The 23412-nt window shown below is 33.3% G+C and overlaps 1 protein-coding gene and 1 long non-coding RNA gene across 2 annotated transcripts; one reads left to right on the top strand and one right to left on the bottom strand.

Annotated features, from left to right (window-relative positions):
* Window positions 1-9834: 9834 nt before the first annotated feature.
* LOC132052808 (protein NRT1/ PTR FAMILY 2.7-like) lies at window positions 9835-14929 on the top strand. Its single transcript, XM_059444492.1, has 4 exons — window positions 9835-9962; window positions 10595-10812; window positions 11502-12043; window positions 14014-14929. The coding sequence occupies exons 1-4, from the start codon at window positions 9893-9895 to the stop codon at window positions 14849-14851; spliced, it is 1668 nt and encodes a 555-aa protein (XP_059300475.1). The 5' UTR covers window positions 9835-9892; the 3' UTR covers window positions 14852-14929.
* A 939-nt stretch (window positions 14930-15868) lies between these two features.
* Window positions 15869-21610, bottom strand: LOC132054686 (uncharacterized). The gene is made up of 3 exons (XR_009414347.1): window positions 21357-21610; window positions 20104-20240; window positions 15869-16114 (listed from the first exon to the last, which is right to left on the bottom strand). It is a non-coding gene; the product is annotated as an uncharacterized LOC132054686 (long non-coding RNA).
* Window positions 21611-23412: the final 1802 nt, after the last annotated feature.

Here is a 23412-nt window from a genome sequence, read left to right as displayed (position 1 = left end):
ATGCACACTAGTACTTGCAAGCTAAAGCCGGATAATGAATGTCTATGGTCTCCAATTTGCTGTCTTCCTTGGCTAAATGCGCTCTCAAAGCCACGGTTGATATTGAACCGTAAGGATATCTCGAGCCATTCTTGAAAGTACTGGATAGCTTGCACTTGTACTTCTTCCACCATGCTAAGACGTCCGCCTCATCCCGGTTGGTTGATATCTACATTTAGGTGCATCAAATAAAAGTTATATTCATCAAAGTTTGCGATAGAAGAAGAAGTTGGTGTGAATGTAAAACTTTTAAACCCAGATAAGCCCTTTTTGCTACTTTGAGAAGTAGTAGGGCGTGGAGCGACGAGTCTTTGCACGTTCTTCCAAACTAGAATAATGAGTAAAAACTTTTCTAAACTCATCATCAATTGATAGCGAGTTCGCTTGACTAAAGATGGTTGAGTTCCCGCTTCAATTTCTAAAAATGTATAAATTTGACTAACCAAATTTTTAGTATAAAACGATTTTAAACAAGGATTTAAAAGAACCCAATATAAATAAAGTTGGGATGGGAAAAAATACTTCTAAATTTGATTATCATTTCAAAAATAGCCACTTGATAATCGGGTTTATGTTTATACTCTTGTAAAACTCTAGCTATTTCCTTAAGTAGGCTAAAATTCGGTTACCGTGGGATAAAATTGTCTAGAAAAAGCAAGAGTTGCATTATTAAAATTTTCTAAGAGTTCAATACATTCTTTAACATCTTTCCCGACGCATAAAATTTAACCAATCGACTATCGGTATTATATTTGTTGTGAACTTGTTGTATGGGAATCCTATACTCATATGCTTGTTGTAGCATAATGTAAGTGTAGTTCCACCTAGTCTCAATTTCTATTTGAATTTTCTTTTGTCTAAGGTTATTTTCCACACAAGCATTCTTAAAATCTCTAATTCTTCCCCTATTAGCATTACAAAAAACGCAACAAAGATTTCTAACTTTTTGAAACAGAGAATCATCAAAATGCTCAAGACCATCTTTAACAATTAAATTTAAAATGTGACAACTACATCTTACATGAAAAATATTTTTAGAGGAGGGTTTATTTCTTTTTTTAAAAGAAATTAGCCTTTGTATTATTAGAAGCATTATCTAAAGCAATACAAAGTGTTTTTCTATAAATGTTAAAAAATCTCATAATAGTAGACATTGAATCGGCTAAAAATTTTCCATCGTGACGACCTTTTCCTTCGTCATATAAAAAAGCTATAATTCTTTTTTGCATAACCCAATTGTCTATCAACCCAATGACAATGTAATAGCAAAAAATCTAAATGGTTAATACTAAGACCCAAATCGGCGGTAAAGACAAACATTACAATTTAAAGAATTAAATACGTGGCGCAAATAAAATCTATATTTTTAAACAAATCTATAACATCGGCTCTACAAGTATTCTAATAATACCTCCAATAACGGATTATAACAACGTTGAATGTAAGTAACAAACCCCATACCCGATGGAAAGGAAAATGGTAAACAATCATAAGCTACCATTTTAGCTATTTCTACGCGTTCTTTTTTCTTGTCATACTTAAAATTTCTCACAGGTTGTGCCAGGTATCGTCATTTGAATCCCAGACATTTGAACCCGTTTGCTCTCCCCAAACATCCGTATGTTTGGTTCTCGTATAGAATTTAGTGTACCCGTTCCACCATCTTACCAGTTCCTTGCTAAAACTAAATACTTGTCCACATACGTTACATGTAGGCGATTGGCTTTCCTTATTCTTAGTCATAAATTTCCAAATTTTAGTTTGTTGGCTTACGAGTTCTAGGCGGTTTGTCTTGTGTATGTGATTGTGCGGGGCATGTATCTCCTATGGGATTTTCGGGTTGTGTTTCATCATCATCATTTAAGTCTTCATTAAAAGTGTCGGTAAAATGTTGTTGCATTGCCTCATGACCTAAAAGTGGATTATTTCCACCAACATCAATACCTACATTAGGTGTTTCTTCCACAAATGTTTCCTCATTAAAACGCCTAACAATACGACTACTACTACCGCACCACGTCTTAATCTCTTTGACATTATTAAATAGAATTAATTTAAATCACAATCAAATAAATCACAAGAAAATAAATTACAACAAATTAAATTACGTAAATTAAATTGCGTAAATTAAATTGCTAGAATTAAATTGCAAAAAATAAAGATAGAGTTGGAACGAAGGTACCAAATTACGGATTAATTTCTAACAAAGTCAAGGCGGCTAGAATTGCAAATCCACAAAAACTACTTCGGATTGTTGCAAAATCACCAACTCCACCAACAATATTATAATTGCAAAATTAATAATTAAAAGTTGAAACTATAATAAGACTTTGTGGCTAGTTATTGCAAAATAATTATAATTGAGAGATTGAGATTTGAGAGAAAGATGAAGAAGAGTGAATTGGTGTGAATTAAAATGAAAATGAAGAAGGGTTTATATAGGGGTGGGGGATGGGTTAAAGTGTTAAAAAAAAAAAAATTTGGGGCCAAAAATTAACAAAATGGCCGTTTGGCAACGGCCATTTTTTACAAATGGACCGTTGCAATGATCCATTCCATTGCGAACGGCATGTCACCTCCAACCAACGGCTCTTTTTTTTTTTTTTTTTTTAATTTTACGCGGTTAAACCGGTTTAACGATCCTGGGATTCGGTTTTCTTGGGTTTAACCGTTCGGTTCCTAAAATATTGAACCTAATTTCGGGCCAACAATTATCGGTTCGCAAAGAACCGGTTAACCGGTTCTCTGGATTCCGATTCGATTTAACTTAGGTCCCAGATTCTGGTTAAAAACGCGGTCTAGTTCGAACATTAACGAACTGGCACACTACACTATCCCCAGTAAAACCACATTCCCGATAACAAGTTAAATAGGCGAAAAATTTAAGAAGAAGAAAGCTATCAAGTCTTAAATACTTATCATCACTAGAAATGTCACATCCCCCAAAAAAATCTGGTCAAAGGGTACAAGAGCGCTAAACATAGTCCGAATACAAGTCCGAAAATACCCGAAGGCTACATATCTGTCGTCGAATATAAAAATGAAAATAAATATAGGAGGTCCTTCGGGGCCACGGATGACCAAGTAGCGAATGACGAAAGATGTCACCCTCGCGTATCGACCACGAGGTGTGCGAGAACCGGAACTGGATCGTACTCGCACTCAACAAAAAGTGCGGCAAGAAAGTAGTATCGCACAACACTGAATGCCCAGAAGCATCATGGTAAAACGACAATGATTAGATAACGCATCAAACTAACAAGAAGACATAAACAAAAGCAGTATGGTCACGTATCATGTCCAAGTAAAGTGTAAAGAAATCATGAAATCAACCAAGATAGATATAGTTCACCAAATGACCATTCAAATATATGAGTGGATGAATGCAATGCAACAAGTCCTCCCTCTCACTCCACTATCGTACACACACATGCTAAAGGCGGTGCCTCATACCTGAGGAACTCGCGAAGTCCATGTACCACTCATGCTCTCCGTATAAACCTTGAGGCTATCAATCACTCTCAATATCCGGCAAAGACCTCGAGTCTCTTTGTCACTCTCAATCTCCCAAATCACTTCATCACAAGAATAATATGGAAAGCATGTCATGCTTATACAATATCACCAATATACAATCAACAAGTACAAGTCATATTACTATCCTAACATCAATATTACAACTCCTTTCCATGTGATGAGTGAGCTAGTATGTGACGGAGATACACACAGGTGATAATCACTTGAAATATCACATATGGCGACAAGCCCACATAACAGCTGACAGAACCAACTTAATTGGAATTTCCTCCACTCCATGCCCGAAGGCCTAACATGCTATCCCCGTCAATTTCTACAACTACATATGATTTTCTAATCAGAGTCTAACTGAAATAGACCGTAACCAACCTCAATACCGAACAGGTGCCATGAACTTTTACACCAAAGCTTTTCCCTTCTGAAGTGCTTCCAAACGGACAGTGTTTATCAAATATATAACTTACGTTAATTACGAGTCTAAAGACACCCATATTGCTATGCTTTAAATTCGAATCGATGAACCGCAAAGTCAAATCATTTTATTAAAAAATTATTTTACCCAAAACCTTAGGGTTATATATCCAATGCAATTCGTCAATTTCAATCTTTATGTTGCATTAATTAGGAAGAACGCAAACTTATCTATTCTATTGTAAATAAATTAAACCTGGGGATATTCGGATAAAAAAGAAAAGAAAAGAAAAAAAAAAAAAAAAACTAACGTATCTTGGCAGTAGAGTAAGGAGTGAAATATGAGATAACATTGTTCGGAGTGAAATATGAGATAACATTGTTCTGTTACAATAACAAAAAATCACACAATATGACTTGCATCATTTAGTATTAGTGCTCAATGATTAGATCATCATATGCCCATTATTACCCCTTAAGTTTATTAATCACACTTTGCACGTTACATGCAGTTCCTGAGCAAACAATACCCTAGCCAAACACAATTTTCAAATGTATTTTATTTATCTTAAAATGAAAAGGGACCTAATTAATCTTTTTGGCTAAACAGAAAATTTGTTTTCGTAATAAAGGAGACCCCCTTCCATTTGTCATTTCACACCTGCAAAGTCAAATTAACAGTGGTCATATCTCTGTCTCACAACTCAAGTAGTGGTATTCATCATTTGTGAATAGTCATTAATTTATTTATGTGAAAGGACCAATTGTAAAAGAGAATACCTGCCACTACAAGGTTTGATTCACGGGGAAAATGACCCTTCAGTTATTTCCGTCACTTAGATGTTTAGGGATTGTGTTTGGTTTGAGTGAATGAAAGAATAATGCCTTTCTAGTCTATGTACATGCTATGTTCTCTTCCTTGAAAATGGGCATTGCTTGGGGCCCACTAAACATTCACTTAGTCTAACCTAAAAGTCCACACCTAATTATTAGCAAAAGTGGAGTACAACCAATGTAAAGTTACTGCTAGTGTAGGATATATTTAATTTATACTTCTACATAAATTATCTACATGCATTCAGGTACTGCACCTATAAATATTATCAAGGCACACGTAATTATATGAACCCATAAAATAGTTAAACTCTAAAATTCAGAAATTACTCAAAGATCCACTATAAAAGAAAAACTATCGGTCTTATTACATAAACTTAATAACTTACTCACTTTACCACTTTTGTACTTATAAAATTTTTTTTTAATCATTCCGTCAAATACTTTATTTACCAACTTATTCCTTGTATGGGTGCAAATAATATTCCTATGAATAAACTATTCATACTCATTAAATAAATATATTTCAAAAAGTACCGCCAATTCTCGCAAGTCAAGAATACCTCTTAAAACTACGGAAAGAGTATTTTAGCGAAAAGAGTCCAAAAGTGCTAAATGACCAAATGGATCGTTACAGCGGTAAAAGGCAGAGAAGAAATCATTCTTCTCCGTTTCATTCGAAACTCTCTTTACATAAGTTTTTTTTTCTGTTTGTGTTTTCGTCACAATTATTATTATTGCAAAATCATATTTGGAGCTAGCGGTTGTAGGTACCAATATTTTTGTTTTTTCCTAGCATGTTCAAGCTATGCAACTGTTTGATACTCAACTGCCAACAATGCTAATCAAGCATCCTAATCCTAAACAAGGATAAATCCCCATTGTTTGTGTTTCTGCCAGTTATTATTATGGTAAAATTATGTCTGGAGTTGGCTGTTATGGGTAGCGTCATTTTTAGTTCCTCAGAGTACTCAGAGTACTATTAGGATGATTTAGGGCGTTAGCCTTGATTTTCTCAAGGTTCCCTTAAGAAAGACAGTAATTCCACCGCTCAAGCCAACAAAGTGTGGAGAAGAGTACCGAGTAATTACAGTAATTTTGCTAAGTTTGAGGATTAAAGCAAATGGTACGATGAAAACAAGAACTGACACGATATTCCTCTTTGCAAGTTCCATAGCTTTATAATACTTGTGTGGAAGGGCATGTGTTAGCACACTTTTTGTTTTTGGGCGGGAATATAAGCCGAGGTAAAGCAATATATTGATGAAATATTTACTTAATTTTTGGTGTCACACGAAAGCATATTCTTAATAAATTTTCTTTGCAGGCTTCTAAGTTCACTGTGGCTTCTGTTCAACCCTTATTTGAGTGGTGCATACTTAAAATTCTAGGACATCAGTTAAACCCGATCGAAACACTGGATATGTTATAAATGTTTAAGGAATCGTGCAAGCAGTATGTTTCTTTTCCTTTTTAATCCTTCTCTTTATTCCCTGTGGTAACACTTTCTTCAGGCCAGGAGCTGCCAACTGTGGCAGTGAAACTGAATTATATCTGCTCCTGTTTAGGGGATGGACATCTGATGCTAGAAAGAAAAGAGGAGGGCTGATTTATAAATTCTCACGCATATTGTTTTGCTCATTTAGCACATATTACATGACTGTTTTCCTCTGTTTATTGTGCCTTAAGATGTATTGAAGATCACCATGTTACTCTTTCTTGGCCCGAAATAGCGTTGCCCTTTGTTTGCTCCATTTCAGGAGGATAGGATTAATGACCAACTTATTTTCATCTTGATTAGATTGGAAACTACAAGCATGTCAGTTAACAGAGATGAATCGGATGTGTAGTTTTTGCATGTCAACTATGAGAAACTTAAGTCGGTGGGTTACTTTCTGAATGTACATGTTCTCCCATTTTTTGTTTTATTTTTATAGAAGGGGCTGAAGGGGGTCTCTGTAGTTTTAGTTATACCATACCACAATTAGATTTTAATTTACCTCAATTTGGTTGTTCTTTTGCTACAACAACTTATTGCATTTTTGTTAATGCCGTTATGTGTAGCTTTCTTTTAGCTGGTAGCTTTCTCACTTCCTCGATGAAGTAGTAAAAGAGCACAAAATTTAAAAAATGAAGAGACTCAACATTGTGATAGTGATTAACTGCTACTAGTATTTATGATAAATATCTTTGTTTTTTTATGTTGTTTTTTAGAAGGTAAGTTTACATTTTTGTACACAAGCTTTATATAGGGGGAAGGGCATTTTCGTAATCCAACTTTTAATTTTAGAGCTTCCCACTTATAATATAGTATGATTAGAGTTCTAAGTCATATATATTTTGATAAATAGTACCTCCTTTTCTTGTTCTGTTTCTACGTTTCTTTTGGTTGAAAAATCATTTGCTTCCTGGTTGAGTTTCCAGCTTGATTGTAAAACACAAGCAGAATTCTTCATGTCTTTGTGGTCCTTCGTGGCCTTTTGAAACTTAGGAACATAACTAATTTACCTCCAGAAATATAATTACAAATGATTAATGACAGTCTAATGATGATTATCTGGTTGGGGCGCATGTGAAGGATACATAAATTATGAGGAGAAAAAGTCGTATTGACTTTGATTACTTTAAATGCAAAGATTCTATTAAAATGATGATACCAATAATTACATCTGAAATGATTGGTTCGGTTAGATAAAGAATGAATATAATGTTTCTGTACTCCCAGTTTTGATGCATATATTCATTAATTACATAGACTTTGTCGAGAAACAATATCATGTTATAAATGAAATGCAGTTCACATGTTCAACAGTTTGGACAACGACAACAAGTGGGTTGCGAGGAGGGTATGACGAAAATTAGAGGGGTACAACGCAAATGCGCAACATATAGATGTTCAACTGCTTGGACAACGCCAACAAGAGATTCTTTTTCCTTCTTATAATATTGCAACAATTATGACTATAATCTTTTCATATCTCCGAGAATCCGACTTCAACCTAACTGAACAATAATTTTTTCTTATTATCTCAATATTATGGTGATTTAGTACATCTAAAATGGAGTTACGTACGTGATTGGAATATTATTTGAAAGTGAGACTCTAGTTATGATTATTTAGTATCTGCAAATTGAGCTATTTTATCTGAATGTCAATTCTGACTACAAATATTGAAGGAAAACGCTGTTACGGAAATAATAAAATCAGAGGACATATCAAATCAAACGAACAGTTGCCTTTTATGTGTTTGCTTTTACATTCGGTATCTAAAACTTAAACTTTTAAATTAATCAAATGAATGTGATATATACTACAATTCCATGTCTTGTTGGTATTATTTGGAAGGTGATCCAAAATTTAAAATTCCTTTTGGATAAGATACAAAAAATTGTGAAAAGGTACTACCTATTCTTTAAAGAACATGCCTATTTTTTTTATTTTTTTTTTAAAAGTGTTGTTCAATTTTTAAAGACTACATCTATTCTTGAAAGATATGTTATTAGTTACTTGTTGAATCTCTACAAATGCTTATTCCATTAAAAAAAAAACAGATAGACTGAAATTTTTTCATCCTTACATTATTCATGCATTAACTCTCCATTCAGAGTGTCTATTTGGGATTTCAAATCATGATTTCAAATTTCTAAATGTAAAAGTTGATCCAGAAGTTTCTATTTTGTAAAAAAAGATCCATAAGTTGGTAGATATATTTACCAATCATGTTTACTAGCCATTTATATCAAAAATTAAATGATCTACAATATGCAAGTTGGTAGTATATTTATAACAAAGTTACTCTTACCTGGAGGATTATATTAAAGAGTAGTTACATTACAACTCATGTTCAATTTTTCATTTCATTGAACTAAAATTTGATCAATTGATGTTGTATTTTTCAGAAAGGTCTTCTAGTAGCGTATTAATTTTGTTATGAACTATGACTTGCTCATTTGTAAGATTGTATAAGAATTAGAAAAGTTTTGATGGTTTTCACAACTTGTGGGGTTTTTATGTTTATAAGAAAAAATACAACTTAAAAAATTCAAATTGCATGTCCAAACATGATTTCATCTCATTATTTCATCTTGTGATTTCATCTCATGATTTCAAATCATGTCCAAACGGCTCCTATGTCTTCCATCTTAATATTTATCAAAGCAGTTGAGAGATTTAAGAGTTCTTTGAACTTTTATTTTAGTGCGCATATGAAGTTTACTTAGTAGTTCGTTATATTTTGAGAATAGAACGTCATTTCTTATTTACACTTGCATAGTGACAAAAATTTACTTCGAAGACATCACCTTATATAGCGTGCCTCAAATGGATTGTCCAAAACTTTTTCTCTTCTTTTGTGGTTAATCATTTCTTCTTATGTGTCATTTAAGTCTGCTTCTAATTAATTAGTACCATCTCTAATATTTTCCAATCTGTCTTTCATGCCAAATTAGCAACTAAAATCTTGTCTTCACCAACCATGGAGCTTCAGATTGATGGAAGCTTTTGTCGGAACATGAAGCATCATATAGATTTTCACATGCAGTTATCAATTAGAAATAGAAAATTTACCAAATGTGTTTATTTTTTGAAATCTTAAAACTATTGGAGTACTACATAACATATTGTCAGGGATGGAAAATGAAACACAACTCCCATTTTGTAAATAACAATTTAATATGAAAAATGGCCCATAATTAAATCTTAGCAAATTGTTGTATAATTTCTTTCCAGTTCACTAAATTCTGATTAATAAAATTATTCATATCTATAATGATATATGAAATTACAAGTATATTTAGTGAAACAGTTTCGTGCTCATAAGTTGCCAAGTTGATAATTACTGAAGAAAATGACAAGACAAAATACTCCATATATATAGGGATCAGGGCTGTCCCACGAAAGCATGACTATGAGAATAATAGTTTAGTATACAGTAATTGTTTCCTGAAAGTCAACTAAACGCATGAGAAAAAAAATAAAACAAATAAACGCATGGGTTTATGCTTTATTTCTTGCCCTTTCATTGTTGAGCTGATATATATGTTAGTTTGAAGTTATCATTTGTGTTCAACCATGGAAGCTCCATCAGAGGCACGGTTGTCAAGAAGTACTGGAGGCTGGATCACCTTTCCCTTCATTATAGGTCTCCCCTCTCTGTCTCCCTTTAACAACTATTCCAACAATTATCGTTTATTTCAATTTTCATGTCTATTTATAATGGAGATATATGTGAATTGCCTTTGTCCATGCATTATTCTTTCACTTGTTAAGATGTGCTATCACCTCATTTAAAAAGTTAATTGGTCGCCAAACTGATTTCATGGCTTTTTATTAACATAATTATATATGCCCATTCATAATGCACAATATAGCTGATTTCTCAAAGTTTAGTGCAAAATATGGAAGGAAGATAAGAGTAATAAAGAATGGTCAACTTGGTTTGTAAGTCGCTTCTACTAGCTTACCCAGACAGATTATGCATATTTAGCCTTTTATTTGAGCCACTACTCAAATAGGCGAATTACAACTAAACGTATTCTTACTTCATTTGATGTAGTGATCCATCGATGTGAATATATGGTGTAATATAAGGACTTAACTTATAAACGATCCATCGATGTGAATATATGGTGACGATATAAATATTTGTTACACGATATGTATAATTTAACATGTTATAGCGAGTTATCTACCTAAATTATATATCAGTGTATTGATGCTAAATCCATGATATAATATCTCAATTTTGACATTAATTCTCTATGATAAAAACAGCGAGCTCAGTAGGCTTGACCCTAGCATTTGGAGGCTGGCAAAGCAACCTAATTGTATATCTGATAGAAGAATTTGAAGTGGAAAGCATCGATGCTGCTCAGATATCAAACTTGGTTAATGGTGCTGGAAGTTTAATTCCTGTTCTTGCAGCAATTGTTGCCGACTCATTTCTTGGTTGCTTCTCTACCATTTGGATTTCTTCCATCATCTCATTATTGGTAATTAAATAACACTATTTTGTCGGCAACTAACTTTGTTTGACCTATCTTATTAAATTGATTGATAAATTAGAATATAAGTTATAGCGGGTGTAAGTAATTAACTGCATCTTCTTCAAGTTTCACCCCTTCATGCTCCAATAATTAGAATAAGACCTTTATTTAATAGAAAAATAAAAGGTTTCTTTAAGATGTTTGAGTAAGTTTATTGTTGGTCAAATCAGCTTATAAGTACTTGTGTATTTTTATAAGCACAGAAAGATGCTCACAAGTCAAGTAATTCATTATAAAGGCAAGTGTTTACTATCACGTTTTTTACTGTGAACACGCCGACTATTTGTTGTGTCAATTCAACACTTCTATGTACTACAGTAATTGCTTATTTATTTTTATAAAATCAACACTTCAGCATCTGAATAGTTACTTTTTGATGCTTATTAGTTATTTTTGATCAACTAAGCCAACCATGCTCTTAATGTTACTAATCACCGAGCAAGAAAGACACTTCACGCAACATCTCAGGTCGGAGTTATCGTGTCATCAAGTTAAGTTATTGGCTTTCTAATCCAAACACCACGTTTTTTCCTCTTAAAAGTGTAAAAATATCTTAAAAGACAGATAATATGAACGGATGGTATATTAATGTTTTTGCGCATTCCTAAGATTTTTATTGTGGTTCCTACTTGTAGGGTACAATCCTCTTAGCTTTAACAGCAACACTTGATTCTTTGAGGCCAAAACCCTGTGAAGTTGACTCAACCTCTTGTATCCCTAAACCAAGAATTCAATATGTAGTACTCTATGCAGCCATAGTTCTAGCAACGTTGGGAAGTGGTGGTACTCGGTCAACCCTTTCCACAATTGGAGCCGATCAACTAAATAAACCAAAGGAACAAGGGATTTTCTTCAATTGGTTCTTCTTCTTTTGGTATTCGGCTTCTGTAGTAGCATCCACAGCTATAGTCTATGTTGAAGATAATGTTAGCTGGAAAGTTGGATTTTTCATTTGTGCAGCGGCTAACGTTGTTGCTTTAGTCATTTTCCTAATGGGAACCAGATTTTACACCAAGTTTAAGCCAGAAGGGAGTCCATTCACTAGTTTGGCTCGTGTCGTGGTTGCAAGTATTAGAAAAAGAAAAATGCCACTTCCATTGACTGGTGACGATTTTTACCATGGACGTAGTGGCGTGGAACCCAAAGCAATACCTTTTGCGCCTTCAAAAACCTTCAGGTAATTATTATTGTAACATATAGTATTAATCATAAGAATATTTGTCTGAAATTCTCTTCATCTCTCATTAAAAGTTTTACTTAATTAATGGAGTAGTCGACTATTTAATATTGGAAAAAAAGGTACTACTACGTAATAAATGACTTCATACTTTACCAAAACAATAAATATTTTCAAAATAGTAGGTATCGGAGTACTAATATTTTTAACAGGAGGGATCCGAGTACCTCTATCTATCTTGGTGTTTACTACTCATGACTTTATCCTGGAGCTTGGGGCATCCGTTGTCGGTTGATTACTTGATTATGGTTTATTTGCGTCATTATTGTTTGTTTTGAATTGTCTTAGTTGTGAATTATTGGCTATTAAATCTTTAGTTCCATTTAGTTTTGTCTATGATTTACTACCATATATTCCAAAGCACGATATAGGAAGGACCATCTTAACAGTCAAGTCCACTCCACGAGACATAAACTAGTTGAAATTTTGGCGGAGCTGTGGGGCTACTGTTTGAGACAGATAGGACTGTGTGTCTCTTTCGTCAATGATATGAAAACACTTTTTTAAGGCTCAGTATTTTTTCTCTTTATGTATACGCCTCCTAAAAGTATGTAGTGAATTGAGTGAACCCTCACTGTTTATCACATGAAAATTAAAACTAATGGAGATGAATACTACCCAGTCAGAATTATGTGATATTTTTTCCTTATTAATCGATCCAAAAGAGTAACATTTTTTTATATTTAGTACTAATATATAATTTAATCTAAAACGTCACATTTTACCCTTAATGAGATGATTTATAGCTATAATTTTTTGATTTATTTTAGACCACAAGTTTTAAAAATCTTTCTTCTTATCTTAAACTCCATATTCAAACAAACATCTTCACAAATATTGAAACGGAGGGACTACTTTTTAATAGGGGTGGGCGTTCGGTTCTTCGGTTCAGTTATTTCGGTTTCGATTTTTTGAAGGTAGACACCGAACACCGATTCTTTCGCTTTCGGTTTTCTGAAGTTCGGTTCAGTTTTGATTTTTTCAATTCGGTTTTTTTGATATGATATTAGAAGTGATTCCATTTACACTAATTCATATTCTCAAAAGCAATAAAACATAAAACTGATAAATTGAAATCAAAATCAAACAAACAGAATACACAAGAACGAAAATCATAACCATGATATAGGATTACGTGTTATATACATACGATAAGAATAACTAAGAAAACACAATAAGGACGTACATTAATCACTAAAGACATCGTAGTAGTCGCTTTCTTTGTTAAGGATATTTAATTTTCTCAACTGAAGTGAAAAATTAGGGATACAAAAGCAAAAGATGACTTGTTACAATTGGATTTTTTTTGGGCTTAAACTTAAAGGACCTGAACTATTTTAATTTTTTTGGGTAATGTATTAAATTTCGGTATGCGTTCGTTTCTTCGGTTCGGTTTTATCAAACTTCGATTCGGCTATTTCGGTTTCGGTTTTTTGAAGGTGGACACCGAACACCGAATCAAACTAGTTCGGTTCGATTCTTTCAGTTTCGGTTTTTTGAAGTTCGGTTTGGTTCAGTTCGATTTTTCGATTTTCGATATTTATGCCCGGCCCTACTTTTTAGGAAGTATCATGGTATTGCGCCCACTCAAGACTCAGGTTCAAATTGATCTCTCTTGGTTTACATAGATAAAGCTATTTCGCTGGTGGAATATACAGCAAGGAGATTATGGGATCGTGTGAAATACCTCTTTTAAAAAGTTACATTATTATAGAGAATTAACACTTTTGTGTACTTTTTTTGGCACATCAATATGATTGATTTTGTTGATTAATTAACATGTTCAACGGAGTACGTTTGGTCTATCTCGAGGTTGAATATGTAGCTTGTCTACTAATATAATGATGCATATGCCAGAAATAATATGTGACACTTGTTTTAATAGAGTATTGTATTTCCTTGTGATCCAGGTTCTTGAACCGTGCCGCCATTAAAAGTGAAGGTGATATTAAACCAGATGGTTCACCAACTAATAGATGGAGACTTTGTTCAGTACAAGAAGTGGAAGATTTCAAATCCTTAATTAAAATCGTACCACTATGGTCAAGTAGCTTTTTCCTTGGCACTACAATTGGTGTACAAGCAAGTTTGTCAGTCCTTCAAGCCTTAGCAATGGACCGCCACGTAGGACCACATTTCCAAATCCCAGCTGGATCCGTACTAGTTTTTGTCCTCATCTCCACTGCTATATTCCTAGCCTTGTTCGACAAATTTCTCTTTCCCACATGGAAAAATTTGACTGGCAAATCACTTACTCCTCTTCAAAGAATTGGGGTTGGACACGTACTCAATTTTATAAGCATGGGTGTCTCAGCCTTAGTTGAGTCAAAGAGGCTAAAGTTAGCAAAATCCAAGCACCTTGATCAAGGTTCCATTATTGTGCACATGTCAGTGTTATGGCTTGTGCCACAATTAGCACTTGTTGGCATTGCAGAGGCATTTCATTATCCTGGACAAGTATCATTGTACTACCAAGAGTTCCCAATAACCTTAAAGAACATGGCAACTGCGATGATTTCGGTGCTTGTTGGTATAGCATTTTATTTGGCTACTGCTCTAATTGATGTTGTTAGAAAGACAACTACATGGTTACCAGGTAACATAAATAATGGAAGGCTGGACAATGTGTACTGGTTATTGGTTGTAGGGAGTGTATTGAACTTCGGTTACTATGTAACATGCGCTTGGTATTATAAATACCAAAACCTCAAGGAAGTGGATCACAATGGTTCTACTTCTGATGAGTGATTCACGGGTCAAAAAGAAAAGAAAATAAATGACCATGATTATTGACTTTGAAATAACAGCACGACATTAGCTATACATTACTATTATATATAAGAGAGGATCTCAAAGTTTTGTAGTCCTCACATGAATTTTTTTATCCATTTTATCCTTAATTGAAGCTTTAATTACTTTATTAGTTTTCATCCATTTTCGTAAATTTGAATAACTTTATGGGTTTCTTAAATGCTACAAGGAGTGATGATTTGGATTGGAGTGATAGTGACACCACAAAAGATCTATTTATTCAACCAAGTTTAAAATTAATTAAAAAATTATTGTCTTTTTTTTATGTGGAAATGATTATTTAATTTGTTTCAAAGTATCTTTTTTCCTATGAAATTTATTATAGACAAGTAAACAAGTTTTCGTGACATTCCCTTTCTACCTAAGTACTTAATTATAAAATTAAAAATTATTTTTTATATATATAACTAAAAACAAGTGGTTAGTTAAACGTATACTGAAACTACATCGTTTAGGAAATTACAATATAGATTTCTTTAAAAAATAAATTAAATTAAGAAAAAATTAAAAAAATACATCATTTATTAATCAGCATAGCCCATATATATAAGCCAACCAAAAAATATCTAACTATTAATCAACCAAAAAAATTCATAATATTAATCAACCAAAAAATTTCTTAATATTAATCAACCAAACAACTTTTCTTGGTAAAAACAAAACTAAGCGGGCTTAACCTCTTCAAAGGCCAACTTTTAGTCACAAACAACACATCTTGGTTGTTAAGGAAGCAACTAATCCACATTAAGCTAGACCTCACAAAATTTAGCTAAGTAAAAACATTATTTAGAGTTGTAAAGGGCTAAAAAGGGCAGTCCTATGATGTAGAGAGTCTATCCTAATGCAATTTAGTGGTTGCTTCCACGATTCTAAATCAAGTGACCGTTAACTCGCGTGAAGACAAACTCCTTAGAGTTGTGTTTCAAAGTAAAAGACTTCAAAAATAAACTCAAACATAGTTATATCTTTTAGAAGCTTTCATTAAAGCAGCAAACTTAAGAAAGACACAAAATGTCAAAATTAAGTTGAATGTATGTATACCATCAACCCATAATTCTCTACAATTTGTGTTGAAGGACATACACTTTCGCGTAGTTTGAGATCATCATTTCCTCGTAATTCTATCAGATTTTATCAATTATGTTAGTAGGAGTCTGTTACTTTCTTGCTGCTACAAATGTCTATTTCAACACTGGGAACCTGCACCATGAACATAAACATGAATGATCAAATACCTTGAAACGAAAACTAAGGGAAAAAGAATGTAATTTGGAAGATAAAATGCAATTACGTGCTTAGATTCAAGACTTTGGAACATAACATTAATGAAGATAATCTTCACAATGTAGTAAAGTAGTGAAATCCAATATAAAATGTCCTACCAAGTAACCTAGATAGTATCTGAAATCGTACCTAACAAAATGTATTTCACTAATCACTACCAAGGAGATGATCCAATAACGGAGACTTCTACGTTACTTGGACAACATAGAATCAATCAAGACAAAATATTGCACCGTTGTTAATATGTTATATCCCGCATTTTTGCATGTTTGAAAAAAAAAAAAAAAAAAAAACTCGAAATAATTTTGATTTGTAAGGAAAAAGGTCATATGTTGACTTGAATCAAGGTATGTGAGTGTTGTTCGTGAAAAATATTGATGTGGAAATACGGAGGAGGCTAAGGGCGAAATTGAAATTTTAGAAATTTGTTTCGGGAATTACAAAATGTGATCCATAAGTCATTGGGCTCAAAAAAAAAAGATGAAAATTTAGGCCCAATACCAAGGGGGTGGCCGGCCAAAAGGCTTATGGCCCAAGCCCATTTAATTATTTCACATGATCAAAATAAATAAGGGACCATTTGCTCATCTAGAGAATTCAAGAGAGAAACAAAAGAAACTAGAGCAAAAAAAAAAAAAAAGGCCTTCGGCCATAGAGAAAAAGAGAGGAGAAAAGAAAGGAAAAAAATTCCTAGCCTTCAACCTTGGTCCAAAAATTGTAATTCCCTTGTATTCTTATTAAGCTCAAGATTCTCTTCAAGATGACATAAATTTTGAGGCAAGGAAGTGCTTCTTTTGGCAAGTGGAAAAATTTGGTAAAGGTAAGAATTTTACTCTTTTATGTTGGAAGAATTATATATATATGTTGTAACATATGTAAAGTACATGAGAATCATGGAAGTATGACATGTACGTTGTGGCCATGTGGTGTGTGGTAGCCGTGTGGTGTAGTAGGGTGGAGGAAAATGGGATGAGTTTGTTTAGTATGTTAATTATGTTGTTATGGCCTTATGAAGTAAATGGAAGGCTAATGGTTTTTGTTGTCATGGAAAATGTTGTAAGGTGTTGTAGGAAAACATGCAACTTTGTTGTAGTTTATGTAAATACGAAATGGAAGTGGTAAGATGCAAATTATGATTGTTGTTAATGAAATTGGAAGACAAAAATGCGTTATGGAAGTTTATGTTGAAAGTTGGAATTTTCGGGTGAATTATGATTTTAGTGAAACTTTTGTATAATTTGTGAAATAATGTGAAATGCTTCCGAATTGCATTTGAATGCTCTTGAATTAGTAAATGAATATGGAAATATTGATATTAGTTGGAAAGTATGAAGTTGGGGTAGAAGTGGTGGTCTTGCGTAAAAAGGAAAACTATTTACGTCGTAATGTGATTGTAGTGCTTGTTGATGTTGTTGGAATGGTTATTGGTTTGGTTGTTGATATTCTGAGCCGAGTCATATTCTCGGGCGGCGAATTTATAGGGAGATGCGCCCAAATTTCGTAGCCTAGTCATGAATTAAAGATTTGAATACTAAAAAGTCTTACTATTGACAATTGGTAACCATGACCATTTGTAGATTTTTAGCGAAACGGGAATCGAAATTGGACAAGCGTAAACGGCAAATAAGGTATGTAAAGCTCCACCTTTTTTATCCTTTGGCATGTCCTAGACATAATAGGCTTTGATACGAGCCTCGGGGATGACTCTGCTCTAGAAATCCGAGCTTAGATTTGGCCTTTTTCATTCAATGGAATTGAATTAAATACTTTATGTTTTGGTTGGAAAAATAGCTTAAACATCGGTAACTCTCACAAGTGGAACCGAATTACCTTGAGACCTTCATAGGTGGCTCCATAAAGCCTAATGTTCGTAATTTTACGTATGTCACCTCGACTTGACCCGAGGTGGGCCCCCAATTTTCGAGAATTTTCCACGTTAACTTAATTGGCTGATTCTGAGTGTTATGCAAGTATGACTTTTGATTAATTTCCGATTATTACAAAGTGATCGTCTTGGCTATTCCATTGAGTTCTATGATCTATTTTGCTATGTATAAATGATCCCAAAGGTTTTGTCTTTGACCTCATTCGTCGTAACTCTGAAAGGTGTGATCTATGGTTATTGTCTGATTTCCTTTAAATGATCTATCGTCTGGATGGTTCTTTCGAGTCTTGGCAAACATTGTATGTTTTATATTGCATATGGTTTTCTCACTACTCGCTCGTGCGAGGTTATGACATCTTTCATTCACGTCCGGGCCGGGCGTGTATTCGTGCAATTCCTTTTATTATTCACCGCGTCCCTCACGAGAGGGCCGGGGCATGTTATATATATATATATACACATATGATGACGATATGATGACGGGGAGGTGGCCAGGATGGCATGTGATGATTCCTTTCACCGCGTCCCTCACTAGAGGGCCGGGGCACGTTACATGTATATACATGATGATTTTACTTACCGCGTCCCTCATTAGAGGGCCGGGGCATGTTATGTATGCATATGTTCATGATGATTTCTTTAATTATGATACTCAGTACATTAATGATTTTGAAAAGCATGATTTATGTTCAAGGTAAGTTTTATGAGATCCGGTTACTGTACTACTTTCCTGTCCTCTTTATTTCCGTATGATTCCGTTATTGTGTTTACTGCTTTACATACTCAGTACATATTTCGTACTGACCCCCTTTCTTCGGGGGCTGCGTTTCATGCGCGCGTGCGGATACACGTTTGAGTGAGCGCTTAGGATCCCCCATTCGGTATCTTGAAGAGCTCCTTGTCCCGGGAGCCCGCATTTTGGTACGGCCTTTTGTTACATTTGTGTATATTTGTTCGAGGGTACGGCGGGGCCACGTCCCGTCGATGGTTCATTATTCTTGTTAGAGGCCTGTAGACATAAATGTGGGTTGTGGGTAGCACCGTTCAGTTATGTTTGCGTTTTGTATATTCTCAGACTGTATATATGATATATGTATGTATATGTGTACGCGGTGTCGTACCTTTCTGTATGTATACGTTTCTATTTTGCTTGCCATGACTTGGGTATTAATGATAGATGGGTACGAGTGCCCAGATCGGGCACTAGTCACGGCCTACGGGGCTGGGTCGTGACATAATATTGACCAAATATTGAAATGTAAGTTTCTTTGTTTTTGCTTACCACTTGACTTAGCTTCAAGACTATTTGATTTCACAATAACATAACAGTGTAGAAACTATCTCGATTTTGGTGAAGTGACAAATTTATTAAGAGAATTCGATTTTTTTTTTTTGCGAAAGTTCGAAATCTCTCTCTTTTCGTTCATGATTTGACTTTTTTCTTCAATTTCGGAATCATGTGTTCTTATTAATTCATAGTTAGATGTGTGAAAAATATACATATATACTATCTCTATTTTCCTCTTTAATTTTTTTTCCCTTATATGATATTAATTGATTTCTCTTATTTAGTGTTTTAGCTTAATCAAAACAATCCAATTGTAATTTTGAATAAGTATAAAGTATAAATATAGAAGTTTTTTGTTACCTCGTAAAACAAAAGTCCAAACCATGGTTTGTTTTTAGCCCTATACTAATTCATTAGCTATTCCATGGGATTATCTAGTTGTTCTTACTCATAATATGTATATTCATTAAATATTTAGTTTCAAAAACTTTATCTTTGAATTATAATTTGCTTGCAATTAATTCTAAATTATTATTTGTTAGTAAATTTCAGTATTACATTTCATTCAAATGTCAAAGGATAAGAGAACTTATTACTGACATTGTAATATTAAAGAACAATATAAATTTATTAGGATAGAAGATGATGGGTACCATTCATATCAATAAAATGACTTTGGATATCTATCAACACCATGGGTAGAAAAAGAAAAGGAGTAATAATAGAGCTTACTCATGTTCTTCGAGCCCACATCCATAAAGATACTTTCCGCTACTTTTCCTGTGCAAGTAAACATCACCATCCATGGTTTACAGATCTGTTAATATGCTACAGATATATGGGTAGATATATGGTGCATAGAAACTTCCCTGAGAAAAATAGTAGAGGAAATAGCATAAAAATTACAAATTTAACAAAATGCTTAATTTAGACTTGTGTATAGTCCATCCAAAAACATGATGCTCTTAAAATTACATATGCTGAAGGAGAAATCACCAAGGATCATGACATCAATCAACAATGCTTCTCACACGGAAAAAAATATATGAATTCTCAAAACAAAGCGATATTTGAAATATTCTATTCCATAATCACATTTTGCTCATGTACAAAATAAAATTCAAAGATACCTTGTGTTGCACAATTGACATTTTTTATTTTTAAAATTGAATTATGAAAAGAAACAACAATATAATGGCATGTAATAGTCATAGAAGCCAATCATTATTATACTTCAAGTTCGGCAATGCAAGATTAGTAAGGATTGTATTTGAGTATGGAGGATGAATATCTTGTCGGTTACTAAAGACTTTAAGATCAGTTTTTGAAGGAAGTGGGAGGTGCGCATGTTGTTTAAGGAAAGCTATCCCTTGGTAAGTGCAGTTATCACAAATTGCATCATTTTAATTGGTGATTTTTTTAAAAACTTTTTTTTTTTTTTAAATATGAATAAACTGAGGTAGTAACAGATTATTCTCCATAGCTCATATTTGTGGATAAACCTTATATGATATTAATTGATTTCTCTTATTTAGTGTTTTAGCTTAATCAAAACAATCCAATTGTAATTTTGAATAAGTATAAAGTATAAATAGAGAAGTTTTTTGTTACCTCGTAAAAATCAAAAGTCCAAACCATGGTTTGTTTTTAGCCCTATACTGATTGATTAGCTATTCCACGGGATTATCTAGTTGTTCTTATTCATAATATGTATATTCATTAAATATTTAGCTTCAAAAACTTTATCTTTGAATTATAATTTGCTTGCAATTAATTCTAAATTATTATTTGTTAGTAAATTTCAATATTACATTTCATTCAAATGTCAAAGGATAAGAGAACTTATTACTGACATTGTAATATTAAAGAACAATATTAATTTATTAGGATAGAAGATGATGGGTACCATTCATATCAATAAAATGACTTTGGATATCTATCAACACCATGGGTAGAAAAAGAAAAGGAGTAATAATAGAGCTTACTCATGTTCTTCGGGCCCATATCCATAAAGATACTTTCCGCTACTTTTCCTGTGCAAGTGAACATCACCATCCATGGTTTACAGATATGTTAATATGCTACAGATATATGGGTAGATATATGGTGCATGGAAACTTCCCTGAGAAAAATAGTAGAGGAAATAGCATAAAAATTACAAATTTAACAAAATGCTTAATGTAGACTTGTGTATAGTCTATCCAAAAGCATGATGCTCTTAAAATTACATATGCTGAAGGAGAAATCACCAAGGATCATGACATCAATCAACAATGCTTCTCAGTGGAAAAAAATATATGAATTCTCCGGAAACAAACTGACGCTGAAATATTCTATTCCCTAATCATACAAAATAAAATTCAGCATACCTTGTGTTGCATAATTCAACATTTTTTATTTTTAAAATTGAATTATGAAAAGAAACAACAATATAATGGCATGTAATAGTCATAGAAGCCAATCATTATTATACTTCAAGTTCAGCAATGCAAGATTAGTAAGGATTGTATTTGAGTATGGAGGATGAATATATTGTCGGTTACTAAAGACTTTAAGATCAGTTTTTGAAGGAAGTGGGAGGCTGCATGTTGTTTAAGGAAAGCTATCCCTTGGTAAGTGCAGTTATCACAAATTGCATCATTTTAATTGGTGATTTTTTTAAAACTTTTTTTTTTTTTTTTAAATATGAATAAACTGAGGTAGTAACCGATTATTCTCCATAGCTCATATTTGTGGATAAATATTATTGCTATAAGTTAGGAGCAAAACGTGGAAGTTGCTTGGCTATATCTTGGGGATTTCATTTTCCAGATTTAAATTCACATTTTAAATTTAGATCTTAAAAAATATAGATATTTAATTATTTTTAAAATTTATATAGGCAACTGCTCCAAACGTGCTTCATTTGACGGGGTGTGATGGTGAGCAGAAAATGGGGGAAGTGGGGTGATTAGTTGGTGATTTTTTTTTTCTCTTTTCTTTTCCACATTAGTTGGTGGTTTCTAAGTTTCCAGTTTTGTTGCAATATTGCAATTAACTGCTCCAAACGTGTTAAGATGTTGAAATGTGGTTTCTATGTTTTAAAAATTGTAATTATCTTTAAATTAAAATTTAAAAATAATAACCAATAACTAATTATTAACTAATTTTTCTCGTAAAACTATCCTCTTTTTAATAATATATAGATTGGCCCTGTTGTTACTAAACTGGCCTACATTGTCTTTTACAGTAATAAAAAATTATTAGTACCACAAATAACACGATTTTAATCGTATAGGTGCATAAACAATGATTTCGTATAATTCATGAAAAAAGAAAGCAAAAACACACATTAACTTGAAAATTGTTTTTCTTCAAATTATTTGAATTTTTCGACTTTCTGCGGGCCAGAGCCCTTTTGGGCTTTATACTTGCGATTGCAATTTGAGTATTCCGTCATACCAGGACCTAAGAGTCCGCAACTTTACTTTTTGAAAATTTTACATGATATAGCTAACATTTAGAGGTATTTACCTATTGTAGCCATAATTTAATTTAATTTAATTATCTATCGTAGCTATATTATGTATTTAATTACCTATCATCGCTATAGTATGCATTTAATTCATATCCTGCGGTAAACAATAGAAGCCCAAAGCTCTAGGGAAATGTATTGCTCACGAACCCTAGCTGCTCCTCTTCAGTCATGTTGGGACACAACCACATATATTTCTAACTTTCCTATTATTTGCTGAGTTTCTTTTCTTCTTCGTTCTTTCTTTTCTTTTCCTTTCACAAAGATTATTCTCAATAGAATGTTCAGCCATTATTGACGCGACTGAAGTAGCATGAGTTTATTACCTTTCCTTTAATTTTTGACGGCCATGGCGGATTGAAGTTAGCAGATTTTCGACGGCCATGACGGAGAAGATGGCGATGGGTCTCCCCTCCATCATCTCTGGTTGGAATTCATGACTTCTTCTTCTTGTATCTCATATCTGAGTGTATTTGCTCAATTTTCAGAGGAACTTTTACATCTCTGGCTGTAATCCATAGTTTTTT

This window comes from Lycium ferocissimum, chromosome 4 (genome assembly GCF_029784015.1).
Source record: "Lycium ferocissimum isolate CSIRO_LF1 chromosome 4, AGI_CSIRO_Lferr_CH_V1, whole genome shotgun sequence".
In the NCBI taxonomy this organism is placed as follows: Eukaryota; Viridiplantae; Streptophyta; class Magnoliopsida; order Solanales; family Solanaceae; genus Lycium; species Lycium ferocissimum.
This window is presented reverse-complemented; position numbering and strand designations above follow the sequence as displayed.